This window comes from Dermacentor andersoni, chromosome 7, assembly GCF_023375885.2.
Source record: "Dermacentor andersoni chromosome 7, qqDerAnde1_hic_scaffold, whole genome shotgun sequence".
NCBI classification, from domain to species: Eukaryota; Metazoa; Arthropoda; class Arachnida; order Ixodida; family Ixodidae; genus Dermacentor; species Dermacentor andersoni.
The window spans coordinates 168,316,423-168,335,245 of NC_092820.1; the positions used below are offsets into that span (position 1 = coordinate 168,316,423).

The 18,823-nt window shown below is 42.4% G+C and overlaps 1 protein-coding gene across 2 annotated transcripts; it reads left to right on the top strand.

The window, feature by feature from the left end:
• The first annotated feature begins 79 nt into the window (after positions 1-79).
• Positions 80-18,626, top strand: Cog2 (conserved oligomeric Golgi complex subunit 2). Of its 2 annotated transcripts, XM_050180227.2 has the most exons (16): positions 80-225; positions 358-519; positions 607-672; positions 832-912; positions 2,706-2,788; positions 3,389-3,491; positions 4,645-4,824; positions 8,280-8,395; positions 10,145-10,411; positions 11,963-12,024; positions 12,690-13,000; positions 14,341-14,416; positions 14,573-14,718; positions 15,562-15,698; positions 16,283-16,451; positions 18,280-18,626. In XM_050180227.2, exons 1-16 carry the CDS (start codon positions 148-150, stop codon positions 18,370-18,372), a joined length of 2,130 nt encoding a protein of 709 aa, XP_050036184.1. In that variant the 5' UTR covers positions 80-147; the 3' UTR covers positions 18,373-18,626. The 2 variants fall into 2 exon arrangements, with proteins under 2 accessions (XP_050036184.1, XP_054927704.1); XM_055071729.1 differs by lacking the exon at positions 10,145-10,411.
• The last annotated feature ends 197 nt before the right edge of the window (positions 18,627-18,823 follow it).

Below are 18,823 nucleotides of genomic sequence, written 5' to 3' on the forward strand. Positions count from 1 at the left end.
AAATGTGCTGAGACCTAATACGACAGCATGCATAAATATTTTGCTGTGGACCGGCTGAAACCGAATACTGTCTGAGGTGGCAGGATGGCAGCTCTGGGCCGGGCAGTTTCGAGGTAGCTTAATTTTTTGCCGGTAAAGTGGGCGATCATGGAAGGCATACTCACTGACAAGCTCTTACAAGAGCCAGCGGTTAACCTGTGCTTCCACAAAGATGTTTTCATGCGTGTAAGTACCCCTCCCTTTGTTATTTCTTAACGGCTCTTCCGTCCCGAACGGTCACTGCATTTTGGTTTCGATGGCTGTCGAAGTACGCCGCCCAGGAAAGTTGCACAGCTGATTTTATTACTATTGTTACAGGAGAACTTCTCCGTAGATACGTTTGTCAGCGAGCACAGGAAGTGTGCCAGCTTAGAGAAGCTACGCGACGATCTCAACGTACACCTCAAGTTTCTGCGATCGTCGATGATCAAGCTCATCAACAAGGATTACGCGGACTTCGTCAACTTGTCAGCAAATCTGGTGAGCGCCGACAACTCTGCTTAATGCCGGCATTTTGTCACACGAGCTGTACTATTGAATTATTTCCCATCCGTGCTAAATGTTTAGGTTGGACTGGACAAATTCATCAGGAACATCTCCAAGCCGCTCGAAGACCTGAAGCAAGAAGTGAACGTATGTGTGATGCTTCCCTCTTTATTGGCAGGCCGTTGTGGGCGTGAATCCACTGCCATAACTCGCAGCTTAAGTGAGAAACTATGTAGATTTGTGGCGAGTAAGTGCTTTGGCTAAGGTGGAAAATAAGATCTCGAGTTATGATAAATCTGCCTCCAGGAAGCCAACGCCGCGTTCGAAGCAGCGCTGACGCAAGCGAGGACCGAACTTGCTGCCCGACGAGCTGTTCAAGAAAAAAAGGTAAATGACTTTGTTCGTGGCCACCTAAACTTTTGGTTGTGGTATGTGTAAGGGCTTCCATGTTTTGCTAAAGAGATGCACTTGCTTGTAGTTAAAAAGCTTAATTGGCAGCTAATCGTGCGTGATATTGTTCTCACATTCCGTCATTATTAATCACGTTGAATATTACATCGGAAAGTTACGCAGCAGACGACATGGAGACGAATAGCAAAAAAAAAAAAAGGGGGGGGAAGCGAAAATACAGGACAGTTTTTTTCTGACCGTGTGCATTTTACAATGCTTCTTCTCAATCATGAACGCCAGCCATCTCGCTTAGCATTTAGCTTTGATGTAATCATGTTGAAGTCATGGGCCGCGATAATGTAGCGGTTCTAATCCAAACTTTTTCCTGTTCACACTTCATCATTGGTTTGAACTGCACCTTGCCGATGTTATCAGCGAAATTTACCCGTCGTGAGGCGTGAATGATAAATAGGGCTAGAATCAAAGGCAAAGGATCGTTCCATTATACTGGCGATGTTTTATTTTTGTCTGTTGATCAAAGGTATTGCAACTTCTGATCGCAGGAGAACTCGTAAGGCCATTTGAGTATGCATGGCAAAACTGCAGTGCCCACAAAGGACACACATAGTTTATAAACAAGCGCTGTTTGTAAATAGCAGTCGTTTGTAAACAGCACTCGTTTGTAAACTACCTGTGTCCTTTGTCTCTTGTGCACGCTGCAATTTTTACCATGAACAATGACCAACTGGCCCAGCTTTCAGTTCTTTTGTCTTTAACAGTGCTTGCGCCGAGCGTAGGCATGTTAGTGCATGGCATCAAGCTCGTACTTATTGAAATTTGGAGAATAATTAAAATGCCGAGAAGCATGCAAAATGAACAATGGAATGAAAAATTATAGGCATCATATTAAGAGGTGGGCGGAGCACTGTATGAATTAGACAGAAAAAGGGGGCAGCTGATATTTAGTTGAGATTAAGAGATAGAAGTGGAGCTCGACAGGACATGTAATGCATAGATCTGATAGCCAATGGGCTGTTAGAATAACAATGGATACCAAGGGAAGGGAAACTCTGTTGATCATCGGAAAGGTCAAATTGGGTGTGAAGAGATTAGAAAATTTGCCGACATAAGATGGTGTCAGTTGATAAAAGATAAGCCGGGTTCACGTGGCGAATGGGATTATGGATAAATCGGTCATGTGACATGTGGCGTATGTCAGATCACTTCGGAGCTAGAATTCACATGACAGTGGAGAAAAGCAGATGGCAGTGGCATAAGCACTGCTTTCTCTCTCTCTCTCCAATGCACTGACGATAATGCAAATGCATTGGAATGCTGCACACATTCACTTGTGACCACCGAGCTAACGGCAGAAGCTACATACCGGTTGCATGGGTTTGAATTCAAATAATGACTTGGACTAGATTGAATATGCTGACCTCTAGATTAAAGCATTTCGCCATCAGTATCCTGGCATTTCTTGCTGACAATCCCAGCAGTGATTTGGCTTTTGGCCATATCATCAATTTTTTCACAGGGACCCACTGAGTGCAGCAGGATTGGGTGATGTATGATCCCGTGATCTGCAATCTGCAAGCTCAAATCGCAATTTACTTTGTCATGTGACTACAGCTATAGGGGTAAGCTGAGATCTATAAGAGGTGTTTTCATTCTACAGGGTACATAAAATAGGCGTACGGTGATGAATAAAACTTGGAGCTGTTGCATTGTCTAGCTGAAGCTATGCTTAAGCAACCCCATCCGTGCTTTGTTTTTCGACCATGGTTCAGGCTTTATTGCAGCAGGCGATAGCTGTCTCCAAGAGTGTAGACAAGATTGAGCGTCTTCTACCATCTCCAGATCACATGGACAGGTGAGAGATCTATGTGTAGAACCACTAATTAATTTTTTTATGATGAAGTTCAAGACGTTTGCAGGTAGCTTCAGTGTCATTACTGATTGTCAGCATGTGTACACTTGTAATTCGTGTGGATGAATATACATAGTACCCTTTGTGCATGTATGGCTGTGACCACAGGAGAAACTTGCGAGTTACTTTTAGTATGTGCACAGTGGCTGTAGCGTCTACTAAGCCCTTAACTCTTTCATTACTGCAAGAAATGTGCTCATTTTTGGTGCTTTTATGTTTAAACATTTTATTTGCACAAGAAGGGGCTGCCTTGCTAGCCATAGAACCAATTACATTGCATAAGAAATTGTACAGATTAGCTTCACTTACAATGTTGTATATTAAGAAAAAATGCTCTGGGAATAGTTTTGCATGAAGTGGTGTGGTGTGGAGTGTAATGAACAAACATAGGTGGGCACCTCAGAGCAAAACTGTATGTACCAAGTTTGCTATTAGTGCTGCCACAACATGATCTTGCCACGTGGGGAACTAATTTGAGGTACAATGACATCAGCACATTTATTGTGTGCGGGCTTTGGACTAAGTTTTAGATTCTCTCAATAGGTGGACCAATGAGCAAGTGGAGCAGGTGGCCATAGAGGTGAACCAAGTCCTCTTCTACCTCAGCAAATGCAAGCAGGTCAAGCTAGCTGGAGCGCTGGCCGAGGTAGGGGGTGCCAACAATATACGTGTGGTCTTCTTCTGTGTCTGTCCTTCTTTATTTACTTATTTTTATACTCTCAGTAGACTGAAGATCAGATCAGATCAGATCAGAGCCTTTGTGGCTATCCTAAAGATCATAGCGTTAGAGATGAGTAGTGACAGATTCTGGGAGCTGGTTCCAGTCATTAGGGATTTTTAGCGCAAATGAGTCAGAGTAAATGTTGATGTTTTATGATACCATGCCAATTTTTGGGAGTAATCATTAGGAGATGCCCCATACAATAACTGATAGAGTAAGTCATGTTGAAGGTACTGGATAGAATATTTTGTAAAAAAATACATGACAAAGCACTAATGAAGGTACTGCCGGCACAAAATGAGACTGGGTAAGCTGAGTGTTTGTTTCATTGAAGGAACGCCAGTATAACAGGAGTATGTAGTTAGAAATATCATTTGGTGCTCTGATAACTCGAGGAAACTTAACAAATGTGAAGTAAATATAACAGAAAGTAACATTGCTCATTTTAATTTTGTATAGACTCGTGTAAGAGCTGCATTTTTGTTTCCTCAATTTTGACAAAGTACGGCCCTTACACGGGACCGAACCTTTGATCAAAATGGTACCAGCACAGCCAGTGACTTGTGCACACCCCGAATCCGCAAATATACCATTGCATCAGAGGTCACCGCGCAGCGCTCGCCGTCTAGTAGTGGCAAGTGGAACTATACAGCGCACAAAAAATTCACCAATGTGCGTGCAAAATTCACCGAATGTGATTGCTTCTCCATTGGAATTCCTTTTTTCCAAATCTTGGGCTGCCGAGTTGGGGGCGCGACCTGGCCCTTACATGGACGTAGCCCTTGCGCAAGTATATCGTAGCTCTTCAGGAGTGATGAACACGAGTGATTCCTTTAAATAATTACATGTCATTGTTGAGTGCACTTCCAGTACTGCCTTTAATTCCCACCTATTTCATTTCTGTTTGTTTTTTCTGTAAAAGCTTTCGTAAAACATTCTCCTGTTTGTTCAGTAAGTTGACCTTGTTTTTTAGCCATGCCCATCTGGGGTTTCTTGATTTGCCCATTTACAGAGCATTAATGCTGTTTTACTTTTAGGCTACAACTGCCCACAATTTCCTGATATATCTCTTTTACAGAGGGTGAATGCAGTGACTGAGCTGCTTCAGAGGCACCTGGAGGACAGCTTCCTACGTGGCCTCAAGATAGATAGCCAGCCTGAGCTCAGCTCTGTGCTGAGGATTTGTGCCACACTCGATCGAGTGGAGGCCGTCGAGGAGCTCTTCCGCAAGCGCATTGTAGCGCCTGCCCTAGATGAGGTGGGTGCATAGGCTTGAAGAGATCACTGTGTTTCCAAGATACCTTTCATTTCATAGCCATTAAAAGGAAAATAATAGAAGCTCACTCGCATGTCTCTTGAAGTTGTGAATGTCTAACAATGACTTTCTTCTGATATAAGCACAAATTCTCTAAGCTTCTCCCGCAGGAGCTTCAAAATCTGGTTGTGGACGTGAATGCGTTTGATCCCAAGTGCAGAATCCTTGCAGTAATGTGTACATTGGGTCTAGTTATTAAAGCACCTTGAAATGACGCAGTGCTGGAAAGATTTGACAAGGAAGAAGCAGATGCCAGTGCCGACTAGTGTGGAAAGGCACTGTTCTTCATGTCCGGAACACCATCAGTCTTGAACAAGGCCTTAAGGCATAAATGAGATGTACAATGCGGGTGCACTCACACACACACACACACACACACACACACATGTGAATGTGTGTGTGTGTGCTGATGCACACACAAATATAGAAGTGCACAGCATAAAGAACTGACACCAGATGCAAGAGCAAGGCATTAAGTGAAGAATTAAGGTCACTTGAATGCTTAGTGTTGAGAGAGGAGTCCATAAACAGTCATGAATAAGTTTAACAAAACTGACATTTGGACAGTTTGGTTTTACTTCATCTTGGGTAACCAATGCAACACAGACAAAGACAAGAGCTAAGAAAGTGATGGGACAGGCGCTGAACTTGCAGCCCAGAAGCTTGGTGAAATAAGAACAAATTTATAAACACAAACACGTCACATGAACTCTCTGAATGCGATATAACAAGCATAAAACCATTTCCGGGTGCATGCTCACACAACCTTGACATCGAGATTGGGTGTGCAAAGAACGGGCCTGACCCTACAAAGCGTTGTCCAGAAAATTAAATTCATTGCACGACAATGACCCTGAAGGATGACTGATGCACAGATCCTTTTTTTTTTTTTGATGTATGGTAGGCCTCGACTATTTCCATCATGATTTGGTTACTGTGACAGTGAAAAATGATAGCCTAGTCAAAATGGGGCATGAAAGAGCCAGCAAGAATAAGGCCATCGCATATCAGAATGCATTGCAGTACGTGCGACTGCGAATGCTGTTTTGAGCAGGTTACCATCTTCGCCCTCATAGTAATCAACTGTGTTGCACTGGTTACCGAAGATGAAGCAGTTGATAAACACTAGCTAGCACTTTGTAGTGTACTGAGGAACAGAGTACAGTGGCTGCAACCATGTGCATTAAAAGAAAATTGAGCTGGCTTTATCAATTCCTTTGGCTCTGAACGGCCATTATCTCAATAGTTACTTCTTTGTAATGCACACATCAACCTTGTCTGCTACATTGTTGCCTTTTGTGGCCTCAGAAATACATGCATAGACCTCACCACCCCCGGAGTCTGCGTAGGGTGCAAAACCCTGCACACGTTATCAAGCATGCAAACAGCACAATAGTACAGTGGTTAGCGCACCCAGCTCCCAACTGCATATTGCTGCAGGAACATTAATTAAAATCTCATTGGCAGGGTTAAAGTACTGCTTTACTCCACCTTATATTGAGGGTGAAGCCGAAGATGAGCCAGTGGCATGGCAGCAACGCAATCTTAACAGCATAATGGAAAGGGTGAATTGACAGACACATGAAACTGATTCCAGCCTTTGATTGCTGTTGCAGTAAAAATGAAAGTGTGAAATCTAATCAAGCTTGTTTTGAATGACATAACATTCTTATAGAGTGCAGTCCAAGAACACAAAGTGTAGGCTGGTCAAAATGTGCTATTAGGTCACAGGATTTTGGGCAAGGCGTGGCGCTGCTACCCAATCATCCTACTGAAGGCCTGTTTTCTTTTTTTTTTTTGTTATGCACTTTTATACGGGAGCAAGCGCAAGAGCATAGCTGGACTGTTCTTGAGCACACACTGGCAAATTTATTGTTTGTTTGTGCGTGAGCAGATGTGGGGATGTGTGCCGAGGTAGTTGGAGTGAACACTTCACAGGTGCACACTTACCCACACCTGTGGCTTGGTCAAACAAGCATGGAAAATGAGGATTGCTGGCATAGTGACATTTCTCAGATCAGGATAAACCAGCATGAACATTCAGGAGAGAATCTGCCCACAACGCACCAGCACCACTTGTGTGTTCTGTGTACATCTTTAGTGTATTCAGCATTCACTGAGGTACTAGTGTAGACACATTTATTATTCACTCATACAGTAAAACCTAGTTAATATGTAGTTGGTGAGGAACGTAGACCAGGTATGCACTAAGCGATGTACTAATTAACCGGCAATGGCAGATGAGTGGCGATAAACTTACAGGCCAAATAACAACTGTCTTAATTCTCACTCAAACACACACACAGACAAGTTTTATTTACGAGCAGGCAGCAAAATATCTGTGATTTTCACTTGCCGCCATAACAGCCTTGCAGCGACAGTGGCATCCTCAAACTTAGCAAGGCCCCGGGCCAGCTTCTCCATCAGGCCTCACTTCTCTGCGAACACCCTCATGGCGTTCAACGCACGCGCCGCATCGAATACAAAAGGGCCATCATCCACTTCCACGACGTCGTTGTAGACGACGTGGAAGTGCCAAAACTTATGGGAGCAGCAAACACGCCATGGCTACGATGTTTTGACATCACTATCATTGGCGGCTGCAGTCCATGTGCCACAATTTCATTTTCTATGGTCGGCATGCACAAGATTTTGCTGATTCCGCACTTGTACACACCGAAAAATTAAGTGAATACTACACACTAACCGTATGGCATGCGGTACGCAATTACTGCATAAGTGGTTGGCCAGTACATTTGGTTCAATGGTGACAAGGCAGGGAATTCATCGCGACTATATTTAAACTGGAATTACTTAATAAGCGGTTCATGATTATATTGCGCTTAGTGTATTGCACTGATAAAAGAACTAAAGAATGTCCGTCCACGTAATACTAAGCGCAATCATGGCGCAATCAATAACCACAATCATGAACTTGCCCCATTCATTGCTTTATTAAGCGAGTATGCATTAAGGAGGTTTTACTGTATTTAGGCTCCAATGGACCAGGTGTACAAAATTAACCTGGAGCCTTCTACTGGCAGTAGCCCTGGCCAACTTTGGACCTGGCAATTGATTAGCGTAGTGCACACAATGAAAACAATGGCACTTTTTTTTTCAGTTTATTTGATCCATAAGAAATTTACATGGATATGCAGGAGGTCCCAAAGCTGAAAGTGACCCACCTGACTTGACATAACGAAACTAACAAACTAATAATTTAATCAGGTGTTCCACTTCCCATACAGGAGGCATCATAAGTATGTGCCAGTGTGCACAGTAATGGGCAAAGTTCCAGCGTTTGGAATATTTTTTTTTTATTTTTTGTGGTGTGCACATACAGCATTTTCTCACTCGGGTGATCTCGCCATTGACCTGTTCTTTTTTTCTTGTGCCAGATGGTGACTGATAAAGTGGTTCAGGAGGTTGGCCTGGATGGCATCTACAACCAGGTCATGATGTTTCTCAGCACCAGGTGCCAAACGCTTCTCGACCTCACCCTCGGAGCTGCCAGGTGCATGGTCTTCTTAGCCCCCTTTGCTTCTGTATTCTTTTCAGTTTTGCATAGTTCAGCACTTTGCCCTGTTATCCCACTGCTGAGCACGACGGTTGCATGTTTGAACCTCACGTAGACAAAGCTAGAATGGAAAAATGCTCAAGTATTTACGTATAGGTCCACGTTAAAGACTAGCTGCATAAAAAACTTAATTTCAGATAATGTAAACATGAAGCTGCCGCTGTGCACAATTTTTTTTTAATATGTGAATACATGCATCACGAAAAGTTTGCAGAAATATACGTTTCTGATACCGAAATTAAAAAGAAAAAAAAAACTTTTTACTGCTTGCCAGAGATGCTACAAGAACGGAACATTGAGAACCAGCATGATGCCTGGGCATGACCTGTGAGATTGGGTGGCACCCATAATGCGCTGAAGATCTTGGAGACTATGTTTTAGGACCTGCCATCTTAGACCACCTGTACGTTGTGGGGTCTCATGTGCTCTTGTTCGTTGTGGTGTCTCATGTGATCTCCATAATGTAATTTTATTTATACTACAGTAATAAGGTCAATATAGTGCCTCAAATTTTAAGTACAGTTGGACCTCAATATAACGAAGTAGGTAAAATTTCGTTGTATCGAAATTCCACATTTTATGCAAATATGTACAGTCGCCAATAAATTTTTCTTACAAGGAAAGGGGCCGCAGAATTTCCCAAATTATCGGGCAATCGAAAAAAGTTAATTTTAATGAGAAAACGATTTATTTTGATGAATTGGGGAGTCCGCGACGAATGATACGGTTTCATGCCACGTCGACAATATCTTCACAACAGCGGTACGAATTAAACCAGCCGTGCTTTCGCTTGCACTCCGCCCCTGAAGCTGATAGCATCGCTAGCACTGGGACGACGCTATCATGAAAAGCGCCGGCAGCGGAGAGCGAATGCTTGATCTGCCTCTCGTTCCAACGAGCCACTGAAAGTCAAAATTACGCAACCTCCAAAACTAAACATGCGGGAACACAGCTAGCAGGATGCCACACCGTCACGGCACACCTACTCTTTGCACATGCGGCAGGTTACCTCTAAAGCAGAGTGCGTAGCTGCGCATGCATTCAGCTGCGCTTAGAGGCATGCGCAGCCTTTGTTGAGATGCGTGCCAGAAATCACAAAGCAAGTGCCAACTTACCCCGCCTCTCGCGCACACTCCCCTCCCTTTTTTTCCTTTGCTTGTACGGGAAGGTGGCACTCTTGAAGCCACCATCTTTCTTGTCTCACTCTTGCACACTTTCACTCATATCTAAAGCACAAAGTGCATGGGCCATGATAGGATCTTATTGCACTTGGACTTTATATGGAACATGATGCGACTCCACTGCGGCGTTTGCTCTTGTTGCGCCGCACACTCGTTGAGAGGTGCATGTGGAAGCAGACGCTTGTAATTCAATCACTTGACCATCAGCGTCCATGGAAGTTTCCATTTATTGTCTCGGCATTCCTTTGTGGCGGAAGCGAAATTTCATTATATTGAAATCGCATACAAACAAACTTTGTTATATTGATGTTCCAAAGACATGGTGTTCTATGGACAAGAAGTTATGAAAAGTTAAACACTTCGTCATATTGAGAATTTCGTTATATTGAAGTTCATTATGTCAAGGTTTAACTGTATCTGATTTCTCTGAATTATTCTGGTGGACACAAGACCCACTTCCACTAATCAGAACTTTACAGCCTGCTTCTCATCAATTTGTGTGCAGTGCTGCAGAGTCGAATGCAAGTGGTTACGCGTTCCTGGAGAGGGCGGTATTGCCAGAGCTGGTCTCGATGCTGGAAGAGCGGCTGCCATGGGTGTTCAACGCGGGCGACCCCAATTCCTTTCAGCAGCGTTTCTCGGCCAGCCTGGCATTCCTTGAGCGTCTCGAACGCCTCTGCTACAATGTCTCTCAGGTGGAGAGCCTGCGGGCCCAGCCGTGCTACGTGCATTTCATGTCCAAGTGGAACCTCGCAATCTACTTCCAGATAAGGTGCGGGCAATGACATACTGTTAGCACATGCGAGACGTTACCGTATGTGCAATCACTGCAAGGCCACTGCCTGTGTTCCGAAGGAGGGGGCATTCCTGCATGGCTTCTGAACATGTGCTTCCAGGTCAACTCAATCCACGTAGTTCATGTTTCCCTGTTTGCAAAAATTGTCTGTATTCATATAGCACTGTGAATTTATTGATTTTACCTCCGCAGGAGAAACAAAATTAATTTGTAAGGCCCGAAATGTAAATATAAATGGAAGTTAACAAGCATGGGTGCTTTCTGGTACTTTCTGGCGAATTCGTATCAGATGAAATGCTGAATTGGCCAATTTATGTAATTGAGCTTTACTGGCTCATCATCAGAATGCATGAAAACAGTGTGCCAACAGAGTTTGGTACATATTAATTCAGAATACAAAAAAGAGGCATGGGACATGGACACAAAAACTGATATGAGTATAAGAAAGAATGGGGGGTTCAGTCTCGTTGTATGCATCTCTTGAGTGTCCATGTGAATTTTTACACCTGTTTCATTTCTACGAGTTTCACAATATCAAACAGAAATTTGCAAACTTGCGAGAAGTGCTTTGAACCACTCACAGTAATGCACATTATTATGACATGTCCAAATATCGAAACACAGAGACAAAAGCTTTTACCGAATCTCTATAACTTACACATGCCTTTACACCCCGCCTCAATACTCGGAGATGAACCACTAGTGCCCTTGACTGACTTGTTCAGCTTTCTAGAAGAAACCGGTTTTTTACACAGACTCTAAATTAACGCAGCTTTCGCTGCTTTAGCATTTGAATTCTTAATATCTTGTGGCTGGCGCAGCATGACCTTAGTCGCTTTTGCGCCATTAAACCCGAATTAACTAACAAACAGAAATTGTAACGTCCGTGACCTAACTGTAATATAATCAATGCTTTGGTATGGGAAAAAAGTTTAAAAATGGAGACTGGACCATTATTTTCTTTGCCAGTTGCCAGCTTTTCTTTGCCATGGAATCACATGTGTTCATTGCTGAGGTTGCTTCAATTTTGTCAAATTAATTGCCTTTTTGTACAAATTCGTCATCTACCATACGTTTTCGATTGTATGCAATGTATCTACCTTTATTCAAATGTTCCACTAGTTACTGAAGTAAATTGTCCATTGCCACTGTTTCTTCTCTTCGGCCAAAATAACTGTTGCTTTTTTCTTCTAATTGACAATTTGTCACGAGCATCTACTTGTTTATACAGGGTATCTACCACTTTTCAAATGTTTCGTTTGTTATCACGTTGAATTGTTGTTGCAAGATGTACCCCACCCCTTATGTAACACTCCTGATAAAGGGGCCTTTAAGGAAATAAACTGACTGACTGACTGACTGACTGACATGATTAGTCTGCAAGTTTAACTGACCTAATGTTTTGTTTAGTGTGCCTTAAAGCAAGTAATTGCGATTACTGCAGTTACATTCTTGATGCCATTCTTAAACCTGATCACACTTCTAACATAGATGGTTGTTCTCTCTTGCTGACCTTTTTCACGACAGATTTCAAGAGATAGCCTGCCAGCTGGAAGCTGCCATAATTCAACCCTCACAGCGTAGCAAAGGTGAGTGTAAATTGCGGCCTTTAAGAGATTAATGCCATGATAGTTGCAGTCCAGTCAGTTGTTTATTGATCTCTTTAATAGGCTGTAATCGGTCCAGTTTGACAGTTTACACGAACCCTGTAATGCCCAACATACTATCATACATGTATGATATGCTGAGTTTGATGAATGTAAATGTTTATTTAAGCTTGGGAAACTTAACGTATAGCCTGTAGTTAGCATTTCTGACATGCTGGAGTGAATTTTTAGTTATGCATAGTTCTGCAGACCAATTACTAATTACTAATTGATTACTATACCAGTTAAGTTCTAACAAGAAACATCTCATTGTTTCTCCCAGTGGCCAGAAATAAACATGAAGTTTCAATTTTTTTTTTACCTGGAACTGTGTTTGGGCATTACAGGGTTACAAAAGGACATGCATTCAAATCCATTTGCCACCATCATTTTGCTGCATTTTATTTCTATTCTGCAATACTGGTCATGTTGCATCATGGAGATGTCGTGTTTAGCCTGATCAACTGGCACGGTAAAATATTCAGTTACACGAAACAAGTGGCACTAGTCATCACAACTCTAGCTGATCTTTATCATTGTTGTCCAGTGTCACTTTCACCCACTGTTGGTTGCATCGCATCTGTGACAACCATCCTCGAAACGTGCAGGTGACGAGTTCTTGCTTCTGTGTCACGAGACACTTTGGGATGCACTGCGTCGCTGCTGGGATGAGGACGTCTTTCTCCCACCTCTGTCGCACCGGTTTTGGAAGCTGACCCTGCAGCTTTTAGCTCGGCACCGGGGCTGGCTGCACCAGTATGCCACCCGATCGGGGGTTGGAGAGGAAGCGACTTCAGGGCCCGAGGCTGGAGACGGTGAAGATGGTGGGAGCTGCGACGCATCAATTGACCTTGCAAACCCACAGGGCCCTGTCCTTTTCGTGATGCTTCACTGCGATGTGCAGAATGTTGCCTCTAAGGTGAGCCACACAGTGTTTTCATGACGCTTACATGTCAGATGCGTTAATATGAGATGTGGTAATTTATGTGAAAGTACCACGAAACCTGTGACATACGACTGATGTCATTGGTGCCATGGTATGGATGTGAAATTTAAAAAAAGGAAAAGGAAAGAAATGTAAATTTGGCTGTCATTTTCCATGTTATAGCCAAACTTTTCTTGCTGTAGAAATTGCAAGGGTGCTCCACTTTCTTGTGTCCCCTGACGTTTGCATTCTCCACGTGGACCTTGCATCTCCTGGCGTTGACTTCTGCACTCAACACACACATGGTCTTTAGAGTTAGAATCTGAGTTACGCAGCCAGGATTAGAGATGGCATTAGTACACAGTATTGAAGGCAGCCTACCATTGAAAACTTATTTATCGTTTCTGATCAATCTATTCAATGTCACAAAGCTTTAATGCCACATGTGTGGTCCTTAAGCACAAACTTTATGACATTTGTCAAAAATGTTGTTTGAAAGCGCTTAGTTGCTTGCACGTCGTATACAGTGACTTGGATCACTGAAAGTAGTTGTAAAAATTGTGACTTCCCTTACAAAATGTCTATAGTGAAGTGTAACCATCTTTGAACTCAAGAACTTTACTTACACCCCTGCCTAATGTTGCTTTGGCTTAAGTAATAGTGCTAGTAATTAACTAATAGTAAATAGCCTATGTGGCATGTTTGCATTTCTGATTACAGAAGTACTAGCTTGTGATTACCACGTCATGCCAACTAATAATGAAGCCAAGGAAAGCACAGGGGAAATTACCTGTGGTGTTTAGTTGAAACATATACAGGGATGACCATGGAAAAAGAAATGAAAGTGGACGAAAAAACAACTTGCTGCCAATGAGAGCCAAACCCATGTCTCCCGCACTACACATATAACGCTCTAATAATTGAGCTACGGCGATGGCTGTTCACATGCTACATGACAACTGGAATTAACAAGGATGTGCCACTGCCATGGCCATGGGGGGAGCTGGCCAACGCTCCCAGGGTCAGCTCTTGTGCGCATACACAAATAACCGAGGAAGTGGACGGAGAACAGCAGTCACACCATAATGTAGAAGATGTGGGTTTGGTTCCCTTTGGCAGCTAGTTGTTTTTTCGTTTGCGTTAATGCCCTTTACTTTATCACTTATACATTTCAAATAAAGCTGTGTGCCGTGTGTTTCTTTGCATGTTTTTTATTGTGATGTTCTTTGCTGGCCTCTGCGGCCATTGCATGTCTCTGCGTAATCTACGTATACAAACATGGTAGCAGATATGATTGTCTGAAAACCAGTCTCTTGTTTCTTCTGCTGATGCAGTTGGGATCTCTCCTTACTGACACAGTCCAGCCAAGACTGCAGCAGACTGGCTTCACGGAATTTCAGCTTCTGAAAGGTATGGGCTATGTACAGACGACATACTGTGTGTTGTTATTTAAACATTTTGGGCTTTGTATGCACATAATGTACAGTTTGTCCATGTCTGTTTCGTGCCTTCTGGCTTTTGGTTAAAAGCATGTCTGCCTTGTTCTTCAAAAACACATTTCCACAGAGGGCTTGGATGAGTGTTCTCAGCTTCTTGTGAACCTGGGTCCCAGCATTTCTGCTCGACTGGTATCTGACGTCACCAAGGCCTGCTGTGTCCAGCTGAAAATGGTGCCCGACATTCCACGCCTCTACCGTAGGACAAATCGAGAGGTTAGCGGGAAATTCAGTTTTATTTTTAACTGAACGCTTGCCATGGGAGTTACTGGCTATGGCACTGCTCTGCCGAGCATGGAAATTGTGGGCTCGATTCCCGGCTATCTCCCTCCCTCCTTCACTCACTCTATTTCGGACACAGAACTTGAGCGAATGGAACCATTAGTAAAGAACAGAACCTAACACATATTTTAATTAAGGCATTTTATTTATGACAATTTCGAAATCTTCCTGTAACGGTAATTGCGTATTGGTGAACATATTTGTGATGAAAGAAAGAAAACCACAAAATATGCAGGGTCTGTGCCAAGAGATGATGTAGGTGATACATTGTAGTTAACTTTTTTTCCTTTTTTCGTTTCTTTTGATTTTTCATCTCCGTTATGTATTTTGAGTTACTCACTCTCTTGCGCTTTGGTGCACCTTTTGTATTCTTAATGTGCAAGTAATATGTGGTCATTGTGACTGTAAAATATGGTACTAAACTTCCGGATCTCTTGAAATAAGCGAGTTATAATTACAGACCTACAACTTTTTTCACACACCTATTGAATTCACTGCCTTTTCGGTTGTGATACAAAGGTTTAATAACATTCTTTGTAACATATAATCGATTTTAACATACATTTCAGCTTATGTGCTCAGACAGCTACTGTCTTTCTTTCTTTCTTATTTTTTTTCTTTGTTCTTTCCAGTTTTTTTTTCAGTGTCCACAAAACAGTGCTAAACTTTTGAAAGCCATGGACATTATTTTCTGTTAACGTTATCAAATGTTGCTGTTATGTTTCATCAAGCTTCCTAATTGTTAAATAATTTTTTGTTGTGGTTGCTTCTCTATAGGTACCATCAAAGCCATCCAGCTATGTCCAGCAGATCCTTTTGCCGCTAGCAACCTTAAAGGACCAGAGCAGCCAGAATCCAAATCTGAATTGGGACCTTGATTGGACTGTGTCAGTGCTTGAAGAGGTCACGAAACAGTGAGTGCCATTCATAATTTGACCTTGTATATGTTTAGTGCGTGAGATGTGCAATATCTCAGCAGTACTGTTTGACAATTTATGTACATAAGTAATTTGAGATCGCTGGGAGATGTTCAGTACTGTGGCTAGATTAGCTATGTCTCTGGCCTGGGACGTATAGGAGACATCGTTAAACCAAAACTGCATTAAAAAGTGTTTTGCTTATTTGTGGTAAAAAGTACGTTGCAATCAAGAAAGCTGAATAGGAAGTAAAAAATTTTTTTTAATTATGAATTTCATGAATTAGAAATTGAGGTTTGTAATACCGAAGTTCAACTGTGCTATAGCGCATCATCGAAATGCCATCTTCTTTAATTTATATTTTGATACTCTGCAGTATAGCTTCCTAAATAACTTTTTTTGATAGTAAAATTGTATGTACTAAGGCTACCTAAAAATTCTTGTTTTTCCATGGGCAGGAAATAGTTAACCCTTGCAGCTCTTATTCCTTTGCAACATGAGAATGAAAAAAAAAAAAACATTTTTTTACTTACGAGAGTGTTTTGTGGCTCAGACACTGAAATTGCTTGGCATCTTCTTAGGTACATGACGGTGACCAAGGACGTACTTGTGTCGGTGAAGAAAATGGAAGACAGCTTGAAGAGACTGAAGCGAGCTCGTGACAGAACACCACTGCCAGAAGGGGCTGCCTCAGACGACGACAAGATCCGCCTCCAGCTCTACATCGATGTCGAGCATTTTGGTGTCAAGGTGAGCTCTTGCACCTGAGGCTCTATGGACTGTGATTTTGATGAAGCAACACGCTTGAAAAATGACGTTCGCACAAGCATGAATGGTGAGGACATGATCGTTCGTGCGAACGTCTTTTTCCAAGTGCGCTGCTTCACCAAAATCTGTGGGGGTTCCACTCTGCGTGCGGCTAGGGCTGAAGGCGAGCTCCGGATCTAGCCCCACGCAGTCGCTTCGTGGTACTCCCAACCCGTAGCGCGGGAATCGCGGCTACGCGCGCGTGTGCTCCCCACAAATCATGGATCAGAAACTAGACTGTCACTACCTATTAGCTATAACAGAATGGACAACTGGGCTAGCTGGTTTATGGTTTACTTGCATCTTGAAACTAAAATCGCATAAAGACTAGAAGAGAGGACGAGGCGCTTTAACTATTAACTATTCACTGTGTTGTTATGTAGCTTACGGCACAATGGACTTCCTATCATTGGTATGAAGCTTTGCACCACGTATCTGCCAAAATTATTCTGGCAAGAGAGAGAGAGAGAGAGAGAGAGAGAGAGAGAAAGAGAGAGAGAGAGGGAGGGGGGAAGAGAGGGAGGGTATTTATTATGATAGAAAAGCTGAGAGGTCGGCCTGAATCAATGTTCTGACCTGCTACTCGGCGTTGGGGGAAGGGGAAAGGGTCTAAATAGTTTCATGTGAATTTTGGCATGGATGTTCACACACGTATTGGTGGAGGTGTAGTACTAGTTCTTCAGCACATAACATAAGCTTGTCCATATACGTATTGCAGTTAAAAAATTACTGGGTTACTGAATGTGCAGATAACAGTAATACTAGTAGTGCCATCTTGTGATGCTTTGTTGAACCACAGTCTACTAGAGACATGTTTATATTACATACATGTTCTTGTCAAAGACCAGAAAAACTGGGAATTAACAATCATATTGCTGCCAAAGCTTCACACCAGCGGCTGATTGTAATGCGGTTGGTCTCTGCATTAATAGGCTGTGTGTCCTCTCCGATTAAACTCTGTGCCACCAGCTGAACTGCTCTTATCTAGGTACATCTCTAATAACCAGGTTTTCTACAGATAGTAACACAGTCGAACCCAGATATATCGAACCCATATATAATAAATTATTGTGTAGAACGAACAGCTCTAAAATACCCTTGAAGATTTTTGCATAACATTTTTATTTTATCTATCGAATTACATATATATTGAACTTGTTGTGATCCCCTTCAGATTTATCAAGGTTCAACTGTATGTATGAGCATGGTAAAACTCTTTAACAGCACATATCTGCAAATGACAGATCAGCAAAAAAAAGGATGGTGTACTGATTCATTCATGCAGAAACAATGTATAACTAGGAAGAAAAAAATGTAATGGGAATGTAATTCACGGCAATCTTATTCAGATACACCTATCCTGGCTTTTCATTTAAAAACACCTGCATTTCATTGCATGCATATTTAACACTGCTTTATCAATCACCAGTCTTTATTGCTGAGTGTCCACTGGCTGAGCAAGAGTTCACAAGTTTAGGACCTGCCAAAGCCAGGTCGATATTTATTTGTCGATATTTTGTCGATATTTAGAAAGCGTGGATATATGAAGCAGCCTGCTTGCAAAATTTTACATTTAAAGTATGAGTGGACAAATCACAAGACATTAGAAAGATGAGAAGTTCTTGATACAGAAACTAGGGGAAAAAAGAAGAAAGGCTTGATGAGGTTTGACTTAGTATAAAATTTATTTTCCAATGTAAGAACGAACTTTTATTATAGTAGCGACATCTCAGTACTGCTGATGACAAGGCTGTTTCATTTATTTGAACAGATGGAGGAACTCGGGACCCCAAAATCAAAAGTTCCAAGCTACGGAGCACTTGTGGAGATAGTGGAAGCGGCAAGAAGTTCCCCGCGCTTGTGACGGCCATGAATTGAAAATCCGGTGCCTTGCCGCTGGAGCAACTGCCAGTAGGCGACAATAACAATTCAGGGTGTCTTTCCTAGAAAGGCTTGTAAATAGTACTGATTGATGGGGCTGTACATACATCTCTGTAATATACTGTGGCTGGCATGCTGCTGAGCAGCTTTTCTTTTTTTGCATCACATTGCATCCAGTTGTTTCACTGGGCACTATTTGCCTATGCATGCAAAAATAAAGTCGAAGTTGGAAAGCTGTTTGACTAGCATTTGGAATCTTATTGCATACAGCTTACTGCCAACTGAGTCTATAAGGCAGCCAGATATAGATGACTGTTTCAGCAAAACTGCTGCAATTCGTTTGCACTCTGCAGGTTCTGCTCGGAGGTGCGAAATTCCTCTATCATGCTGAGATGCAGTATTTACCTGTTTCATCCAGAAGAAATTAAAGATAC

What these genes read in the sequence shown, in the direction of transcription:
- Cog2 (XM_050180227.2), top strand. Translation starts at nt 148, where the DNA reads ATGGAAGGCATACTCACTGACAAGCTCTTACAAGAGCCAGCGGTTAAC. An exon ending in GGAATTTCAGCTTCTGAAAG is followed by an intron (nt 14,417 to 14,572) that starts GTATGGGCTATG and finishes ACATTTCCACAG; the next exon opens with AGGGCTTGGATGAGTGTTCT. An exon ending in TCGAGCATTTTGGTGTCAAG is followed by an intron (nt 16,452 to 18,279) that starts GTGAGCTCTTGC and finishes TTATTTGAACAG; the next exon opens with ATGGAGGAACTCGGGACCCC.